Source organism: Hibiscus syriacus, unplaced genomic scaffold (assembly GCF_006381635.1).
Source record: "Hibiscus syriacus cultivar Baekdansim isolate YM2019G1 unplaced genomic scaffold, ASM638163v2 tig00110622_pilon, whole genome shotgun sequence".
Classification (NCBI taxonomy): Eukaryota; Viridiplantae; Streptophyta; class Magnoliopsida; order Malvales; family Malvaceae; genus Hibiscus; species Hibiscus syriacus.
Window position 1 is genome coordinate 47,904 of NW_024062803.1, and position 9,677 is coordinate 57,580.

General features: G+C 35.6%; 2 protein-coding genes across 2 annotated transcripts; both read right to left on the bottom strand.

The window, feature by feature from the left end:
- Positions 1–1,155: 1,155 nt before the first annotated feature.
- Positions 1,156–4,052, bottom strand: LOC120136303 (probable serine/threonine-protein kinase At1g01540). The gene is made up of 7 exons (XM_039152373.1): positions 4,045–4,052; positions 2,865–3,176; positions 2,652–2,774; positions 2,357–2,527; positions 2,175–2,281; positions 1,506–1,528; positions 1,156–1,419 (listed from the first exon to the last, which is right to left on the bottom strand). Exons 1-7 carry the CDS (start codon positions 4,050–4,052, stop codon positions 1,174–1,176), a joined length of 990 nt encoding a protein of 329 aa, XP_039008304.1. The 3' UTR covers positions 1,156–1,173.
- A 24-nt stretch (positions 4,053–4,076) lies between these two features.
- LOC120136329 (CAAX prenyl protease 1 homolog) lies at positions 4,077–8,943 on the bottom strand. The gene is made up of 14 exons (XM_039152390.1): positions 8,865–8,943; positions 8,039–8,186; positions 7,841–7,925; positions 7,668–7,763; positions 7,503–7,568; positions 7,256–7,354; positions 6,994–7,107; positions 6,776–6,886; positions 6,360–6,422; positions 5,662–5,754; positions 4,951–5,064; positions 4,695–4,766; positions 4,536–4,601; positions 4,077–4,355 (listed from the first exon to the last, which is right to left on the bottom strand). The coding sequence occupies exons 1-14, from the start codon at positions 8,893–8,895 to the stop codon at positions 4,239–4,241; spliced, it is 1,275 nt and encodes a 424-aa protein (XP_039008321.1). The 5' UTR covers positions 8,896–8,943; the 3' UTR covers positions 4,077–4,238.
- Positions 8,944–9,677: the final 734 nt, after the last annotated feature.

The window sequence follows — 9,677 nt, forward strand, 5'->3', positions numbered from 1 at the left end:
TCCCTAAACATTATGAATTATTATCGTATTGAACATTAAGTAGGAAACCTAAATTGTCACTCAAAAATGCAGAAGCAAGTAAAGTTGTAGCATGCCTAATGTCGACGTTAGGCTGCATGCCCCCTAAGCATGTTTTTTTGCATTAACGGTGGAAACAAAGCAAACACAATCGTCCTATTGTCTCTTGGCGAGATGCTTCATTTCCGACAAGGCAACACAGATAAGAAAAAGAAGCCATATGAATTAAGATGGTCGTTTCCATCAAATTATCTGGCTGTTGGGTCCATTTCTCACTTGATGTTGATGCATAATCTATCTATAAATGGTCCACCACCAATTCCTCATCTCATTTCAGGCATTGCTATTTACAAAGAATTATGGAAAATACAAATTCATCCTTGTTGGTAGGAACATGATAATTACAATGGTTTTACACGATTCATTCTTTCTGATTTAAGTAAATAATCATGATTATTGTTTCAGACATATTAAAGAAAGTGACGAATAGTGATTTAGTTGAGAGAGAGTTCGGAATCTCTTTCTCAATCATGTTTGGTGACTTGACCCTTAATATTAGTGTCAGACTTAGAGTCATGATGATTATTCGTAAGCTGACAAAATTTGTATATATTATTGTCAGTAATAGATTTGATTCTAACAAATTATGTGAGTCAATCAATGATCTATTAAATATTGGACTCCGTAAAATTTATTGGAACTCCAAAAACTTTGATAGGCAGAACTAATAACGAAAGTATAATTTATGAAGAAATCTAAAGGGATATAATACTCTTCAAGCCAAAGAAAATACCAAACCAACTTTTTTTTTGTTGCTATAAATTAATGAAGATAATCATATACAATCTGTATAAGAATTTTATGAGTTCATCCATTTATACAAATGCAGAGTTGTATCTTATATACAAAGACATAGGATAAATGCATATCATTGTTTTGCTTAGTGAAGCATTATCTCTGCCTAGCTGGCTGGTGGTGATGGTTCCTTCCGCTATCGACTTCACATGTATGAGAAGCAGAGGTACCGTCAAATGGTCTATCACCGAATTTCGTGGCATGGCAATTTGTTTGCTGTTCATTGGATTGATCGTTCGCAATCCGACGTTCCTGCAAAGAAAAATAACATCAAACCTCCCTTTTTGGATGCCATGAATGTTAGTCTATATAGTATGCAGCAAAAATGGTGCCTACATCGTGGAATAGCAGATCATCAGACTCGAGCATGTGGATAATATGTCCCATTTTCGGTCTCTTCGATGCATCAGGATCAACGCATCGAAGAGCAACTAGTAGTACGCGTTTAAGCGCTTTTGAAGCCGGCATCTGAGGTAGTTTAGGATCGACTACTTCCTTAGATTTTCTGTTTCCGACCATGGTTTTTAACCATTCCACCAAATTCACCTGCAGTAGTTGAGTCATTTTCAACTTGGCAACATTAGGAGCTGTGATTCTAGACTAGTCGATGATGAAATTTAGAAAAGTCTAACCTCTCCTTGCGGTCGGCCATAGTGACGCCGGACAGGATAGCGATTATCTTGTAGGCTGGTTCCAACAGATGATTCACAAGAGAAAATTCACCTAAAACCAGAGAAAACCAGTCTCTAGGGTTTAACGAAATATTATAAAATCAAACAATGCCAAAATCAGTCCACAAGCCGGACTGTTATAGTCAAAAAATCATGTTTATCCGAATTTTACCAAAAATAGCAAAATCCCGAAAATCACTCTAAATTGAAATTCGAAATGAAATAAACAATCTGTAAAAAAAATCCGGCCAAAATCGTATTTAAATTGACTTCCTAACTGACAAGCGAAATATTACCATAAATAGTAAAAAATAAATAAAAATAGTGATTCGGAGGAGAAAACGGCAGAATTTGAGGTCGAAAAAAATGCCACATAGAGCCATGCTCAATGTGGACAGCGTGCGCGTCAAAAGGGGCTTTCCAAATTGGGGTCTTATGCGCGATTCCGAAACCCGTAGCCAAAGTTATGGCTAAAAGACTGAAACACACTCAAAACGGCCCTAATGAGAAACATATCACAATCAACTCCCGCCTTTGCGCTGATCTGCCAACTCATGGTATCTCGGCGCCATCAAGGTGCAATCTGACAGCTCAGCATCATCTGTCTCGGATCCCCCTGCATCACATAGTCCATGGGACATCTTCCGGAAATAATCCCCATAATTAGTACTCCAAAGCTATAGACATCACTCTTCTCGTTCAGCATTCCGGTACAAGCATATTCTGGAGCAACATAGCTGAAATACACATATGCATTCATAATATGTACTAATATTGATTTTTTGCAAGACCGGAAATGGAAATCAACCAACTCGAACTTTCCCATCACTCGAGTCGTCGCGTAAGTCCTTTCGGAACACAAGAGTTTAGCAAGGCCGAAATCGGAAACCTTAGGGTTCCACTGGCGGTCGAGTAAGATGTTGCTAGCTTTTACGTCCCGGTGAATGACCTTTGGTTCAAGACCCTCATGAAGGTAGGCCAAACTGCAAAAAGTAGTGCAATAAATACTCTGAACAAACAAGAACCATAGTAAGTGAAATACATAATTCAAGATATTACCTTATAATTACACTATATAAAAAAAATACAGAATTCAAAGCAATGTACCCTTTTGCTGTTCCGAGTACGACGTTCATCGGAATATCCCATGTAAGAGGACTGACATCTCCGACATCACCGTGGAGCCACTGTTCTAAATTGCCATTGCCGACATATTCATATACAAGCATCCTGAGCATAAAAAAACAGATAATAAGTCACTTATATTCACACATTTCAGGAAAAGGGAAACGAGCCTTTGCTTTCATAGAATTGCAGTACCTATATGCTCCTTCAACACAATATCCTTGCAATCTCACGAGATTCTTGTGTCGTGCTCGGCCGATTGCTTCGACCTCCACCTTGAATTCTTTCTCAGCTTGACCCCTGTTATTAAGTAGATTCTTAACAGCAACTTTAGCTCCGTTGGTTAAAAAGCCGCGATAAACGATTCCGTAGCCACCTTCGTCGATCACATTCTCTTCACACAATCCGTTCGTAGCGAGCTCAAGTTCCCTCAGAGTATACCATCTCCCCCAACCGAGATGAGACACTTCCTGCCCCACGCTTCCACTCCCCAACGAGGCCGTGTCGCTGGCGCATGCACTCGTAGTTATAATAATTGCTTTTATATAAGGATAATAAAATCATTTAAAATTATTATTGTACGACTACGATACTTATAATAATCACTGTAATTGCGATAAACATACTACTATTAAAATACGATTTTATAATCGTCCCTAGCTACGGGAGGGAGATGATAATAAGATTGCATAGCAACGTCCCCAGTCAAAGTGTGATGCAATGGGATAATCCGGCGAGGTGAGGTGAGGTGAGACTGATTAAGCAAAGCTTAAGAAGACTAAGTCTCAATCTCACCTCTCAATTTTATTTTATTTATATATTTATAAAAGAAAAAAAAAACTCCGGCTGATGATTGATGAGAATTTCAGTGAATCTCGTTAATATATTATTATTAAAAACAATAATTTCATTTTCATATTCAGCTTCAACATAAAAAGCTATTAAAATTGAAACCGCAGCTAATTGACAAAACACAGCAGCCTTCTGCTGAATTGCGTCACACAAATCTTAAGCACTCTCTAATTACAACAACAACAACAATATCATGATATTATCCCCCTTTAAATTTGACAACACAACTAATAAAAAAAACCTTGTTTAGGAATCTCAGTACAATATATTTTACAAGTCAAGTTGAAATTCTAATAAAATTTTGATTTGGGAATAGTCAAGTGTTTGTCACCAATTGCTGAACAACTGTTTTGTTAATTGATTGAATGAGAAATGATCTGAAATTTGATACATATTTTAATTTTTTTAATGAGATCTTATCTTATATTTGTAGCTGGAGTTGCAGTACACAGTGTAACCATTAGTAGTTCAGTACAAGTTAATGGTCGATAAAAGTTTCGTTGCATTCAATACTTTCGTCTACTCTTCCATATGTGCTGTTTAGTTCCTTCCTATTGAACTAGGTTTCTGCCTAAGTGTGCCTCTTTTTCTTCTCAAGTGCCTGAAATAGTGACAACTTGAGGAGGCCATGCAACTCGATACAGATCAACGAACAAAAATATTACAATCAAATGAAGTAATTCAACCCCAGCTTTTGTATTCTCCGCCTCCCCTATCTCACTCTTCCTTCTTGTCCGCTTCGTCAAGTGCAACCAATCTTTCGACGAGTGGAGGATAAGAATAGTGATAAGCAGAGTACCACCAATCCGTATTCATAGCCGATAGACTTTCCTCCTGAAAGTTATGCACCCAAAACTCTCAACTCAGTAACACGTATAGTCACACCAGTAACATGCACCAAAGAGGTGAACTGTTTTGCCTTTAGTAGTTAACAACAGTGAAGCAGTGTTCATATTCGAAACGACATAGTAGATCCAGATTCAAACCACCAAGTAAAAATGACTAGAAATTCACCTGCAGCTTCACTAGACAGGCACGCAAAGAAGACCTGTAGCCAAGCTTCTTTGCAAAGGCATCAGCCTACGTAAAACAATAAATACGAAACATTAAGATCAATCTATAAGGTTACAACTAAAAAATCATCAGAGCATTTACAGCAGAAAAAAAGGTTACCTGAAATTCAAACGATCTGCTTACAAGATTGAGACCAAAGCTTACAAGGTGTTGAAAAGGTATTACAGTATGCTGCATAAGACATGGTAAAAAATTGTTAAATACTTAACAGATCCTTTCCATCAATGAATACCTATAATCAAACAGATTAAAAAAGGTGTCTGCAGCCTTGACTTAGCTTAGTTATACTTGTATTATAGTACATCCCATTGTTAGACTACATATTTCAACTGCTAGTACATTGATATTTTAGTACCTGAAATATGATAAGGCCAATTAGTACAGGCTGTGTGTCAAACCCAAAACTTCGGAAAATATCTGTTGAGTTCCTGACCAGTGTATAACCTCCGAATTGAAAAGACGTAAGAATCTGCATATGGAAGGAAGAAAAATAAATCAAACATCAAAATAAAGGCATGGACCTAGTTACTGAAGCCAGAAATTGGACACATCTGCTTCCAACTGGAGAAACCGGGCAGACGTAATATGATGACATAAACAGGTGATGTTCTAAATGTTAAATAGAATAAATTGCTATTTTCACAGGGTTAGGCTGTTTGCGTGACTCACTCGCATGCTTTTGGTTTCATCTTCTTCCTTATATTTTATAGTGATGGAGGATATGGGATTATGATTATCTTGCTCAGTGAGCACTATCATTTCATAAGGTCTGACTGCCCAAAGAAACTATACCTGAGTAAGCAAAACACCTCAATAACTTCTCTTTTAGACCTACAAAACAAATTATTATTTTCTAACAGAAAATTATTATAGCCTACCATGTTTAATGACATCCCCAGCTACGTCTCCATATCATAAAATCGAGAGCCATGAACCATAATATAGTCACAGCATGGTGATCATTTATTCAGAGAATAAATAAAAGAAGACTGAGTATGTTTTTCTTTTCCTTTTTTTTATCTCCAGAGAGAGAAAAAAATCTCGCAAGAGAACAACCATAGCTTACATGCACGGCAATAAATGAGTACATGGTATGATTTAGCTTCCAGTGCCCCAGTTCATGAGCAATAACAGCAACAATTTCCTCATCATTTTTGCACTGCAAAATAAAACCGAATAAATTAGACTTTTCCAAAGTGTTGAGCAAGCCTCCAAAGCCTCAAAAACAAGATAAATAGAATGAACTTATGTACAAGTTCCTATATAAGCAATAAGATTGTTTGCTAAGAGAGAAATCTACTAGCATAACATTAGACCAGATTTGTGACAAATTCAAAGCCTCCAGAGATTGGCACACAATGTGCCTATTATGCAAGTAAAATATGCATTATGAAAAAGGCACAAGTTACTGTCATATGCCCAATAGTTGAATAAATAAATAAGGTTAGAAGATTGAAAATTGATTGATTCTGAACTAAAGATTAGAAGACAGGGATTTCAACTAACTTTGTAATCACTGAAAATAGCTTTGATAGAAAAACATCATTACTAGGTTTAAAATGAAGACCTAATACATTTTACTAGGATGCCCTGTGTGCCTCACAGTGAAGACGATGATGAATGCACACAGACAATAGTATCAACTCTTCCACTGAATAAAAACAAAGATGTTTTGCATCTATTCTTTGTTCAATAAAAAATTCTTAAGGAAAAGGACAAACACGCAAGAGGTGAAGAAACTTTTACTTAGTATTAGATCCAGACCTTCTGAATCAATGTGTCATAAAGGACAATACGCTTGTTCTTGAAGAATCCATACAGATAGGCCTGCATGATGTTGAAAACATTAAATCATAAGTGGGATGAAAAGCAACTTCTACAATCAGTCTAAATGTGAATAAGTAACAAATAGTATCAAACTGAAAACAGACACAGTTTGCTTATTCTCAATGATCCACCAGATTAAACAATTCATGACAATAATTTTCCTAGTGTGTGTATATATCACACACTCATAGCAGCCATGACTCTTTAAAGTAAGATGATAGAAGTAATTAGTATTAGACTATAGTTCAAACCTTTACACAAATTGTTTTGCAGAAAAAGACAACATAATCCTAAATGATGGAATATGAAAACGTTTACAAACACAACAGAGTGAACCAACCGATGACACGTACATTGCTATGGCTTGATCTTGTGGATCCATCAACAACAAACAATTTCTTTAAAGGAAAATTGAGGGAGGAAGCAAGCTTCTCAATCTTAAGCCTGAGCTCTCCATCAGGAAGCTATTTCCCACAGTGCCGTACCAAGAACAAACAAACAAACAAATTAAGACTTGGGGAAAAGAAGGAGCTTGAATGAAACTATGAAACGATGGTTATGAAGTACTCACAGGGGTGAAATTGTTAAAGAGTGGAGCTATCAAAATAGGGTAAATTGTCATCATCACAAGAGAAAGGACAAACAAAAATGACCAAAGATAGACAGCCAGATATGGACCTCCTTCCTGCAATCTCAGAATTAAGAATCATCATGGTGAGAGAAGGGTGACATAATATCAAAAATTAGAGAGTGAATAAAATCATAAAGGCTTGTTGTTAAGATAACAATTGTCTGATTATTATAGCAACGGACCAGCAATTTGCACAATTTACCTGTACTATCCAAATAATAGCAGAAACGAAGGGTGGACCAAGAACAATAGCAAGACACATTCCTTTGATAAGGTCCCTAATGAACAACCATATTGTCTGCTGACAAAGAGATGAGAAAATAGTCAGGAACAGAAAGATAAGTGTAATCTAAAAATAACAAATGTTCCCAGAATTTTTTTTTTCAAAAAAAAAAGGAAACAATGGAAAAATGGTATAGAAAAGAGGTTTAGTGATTAAGAATACATACTTTATTGAAACCATGACGGGCCTCAATCACAAAAGTTGAATAAAGAGAAAAAGGTAGGTCAGTGACCTGCATTATAAAATCACAGAATAAACGATCAATGCTATCTTATTCAATGTGATGGTTGTATAATGAATCCAGAAGTCAAAGGAATTATTTTGAATTAACCTGTGACCATATCATAACACCAGCCAAAAACGAAAGAGTGTGCAGTATTTCATTCTCTTTGTTTAGACCAGCTAAAGGCAAGAAATTTCCAGATTTCTGCAATAAATAACAATTAAATAATAGTGAAAATCAACAAAAAGAAGGATCCACTAATTAAACACCAAACAACTCACCTTCCAAAACCAAGGCAATATGCCAAAGAATAAAATTGCAGCGTCTATCAAGATTGTCACAAACTCATGAACAAAATGGAAATGGCTGGAAAGTAAAAGAGATGCATTAAGGGTAATATCGGATCAAGTGAAAAAGAAGCTTGATTGGTCCCTAATGATGTACTCCTGTAAATGGTCAACAGAAACAACAAAACCAACCTCTTATCAAGACAATAGGCTCGAGACTTTTTAAATTTCTCTTGGCTGATTACTCCCTGCAATGTTTTCGGAAGAGTTGGCAATTTGAGAGCAGCATGTTGCCGGAAGTCCAGATAAGTTTCAAAGAGGTACATTAATAGCATAAAACCTGTAAATAATAGAGGGTAAGTCTGGGAGAAAACAAAGAACAGAACACTGATAGTTACCATACCATACAAACTCCAAGTATCAAGATCAAAACTTTCTTTAAGAACATTAACAACTGAGTGATTAACAGTCCCAGAATCTGTATCATGTACTTTTTCACAAAACATTCCTTAATAAACATAAAAAAGTGAAACCCAAACAAGTTGAATTTCAGTGAAATGCAAAAGAGAGAAAAATACATACATTCAGAGATTCAAAATCTTTATCTTAAAAAGCATTGGACCCTAAAACCAATAAGGTATATTCAGTTCAACCAACAGTTTCCAGTTTCCACCAACAAGATCTCTAGAAGTACCTGCAACTCATTTCCACATATTTGATATTTTCTTTATCTTTTATAGATGTGAAACGGGAAGAGAAAGGAAGAAAGAAAGAAAGAAACTTGAAAGATGCCTAAAAGCTAATTTCAAAACTAGATTTTTTTCAATCACCGTCAATCAAGAAAACACATTCATATGCATGGATACTAATTGAAACTGGGAAAAAAGTATATTTTAACTAATCTGTTCAAAATTATATATAAATAAAAAAGAAGAGCTTCGTAGTTCATTTCACCAACCAGAAGAAATGGATTCGAGCTCAAACAAAAACAAGAAAAAAGAAGAGGAGAAAAGCTTACCAACAACAGCTTCCATGCACGTAAACGCCATGTCGTATTGATGAAGAATCCACAAATCCAAAGAGAGGACGATAGGAGGGGTTTGTGCTATGGTTTTAGTCTCTTCGATGTATAAATGGTCTCTTACGCTTACAGTTTTTAATACCCGCGTTCGACCCGACTACCACTCTCCGTTTTGTAATCTCACAAAAAATAATTATAGGATAAAATATACCATAAGTCATTAAACTACGCTAAAATGATCATTTTCCTCACAAAACTTTTAAAAACTATTAAACAGTCATTCCAACATTGTTCAGTGACTTATGGTGTTACTTTATTCAAAATTATAAACATGTTTATAATTTTTTATATAACGTAAATAAAATACAAAATACGTGTTAAATATACCAAAAAAACATAGTTAAAGTGAGTGATGTTTTCTATTGAGATTATGAGTTCGATCAACTACTTATGTAAGATATATACATTGTCAATAATTAAAAAAATATAAATATATTATATTATAATCACTTTGAATCGTTAAAAAGAATTATAAATATAAAATAACATAGCATATAACCTCTTGTTCAGGTTTTTTCTGCATCATGGGCTACATTTGCTCCGACAAACATGCCTTTTATGTCTTTTTAAGCATAACAATAGTAGCTACCAACCTAGAGCTTCTTGCATGTAGAGAAGATGCATGGTCGCACAATGATTATAACAACCAAAACCGAGCAATCAACCTAGCGTTTGGCCTTTTAAGGAGGGGAATAAAAAACATAGCAATCAACGACGTGGCAATATGGAAGGACATTGAGGTCCAACAAA

Bases quoted from the DNA above. Each gene is read 5' to 3' on its own strand.
- LOC120136303 (XM_039152373.1), bottom strand. The intron at 2,528-2,651 runs GTACATTGCTTT...TACTTTTTGCAG, and splicing joins GTACTCGGAACAGCAAAAGG to TTTGGCCTACCTTCATGAGG. The intron at 1,529-2,174 runs ACTATGTGATGC...CTGTCCGGCGTC, and splicing joins TTCCGGAAGATGTCCCATGG to ACTATGGCCGACCGCAAGGA.
- LOC120136329 (XM_039152390.1), bottom strand. From the start codon at position 8,895: ATGGCGTTTACGTGCATGGAAGCTGTTGTTG. The intron at 7,569-7,667 runs GTTAATTCAAAA...TTTATAATGCAG, and splicing joins GTGTTATGATATGGTCACAG to GTCACTGACCTACCTTTTTC. The intron at 7,108-7,255 runs GTAAATTGTGCA...CTGAGATTGCAG, and splicing joins CTATTATTTGGATAGTACAG to GAAGGAGGTCCATATCTGGC.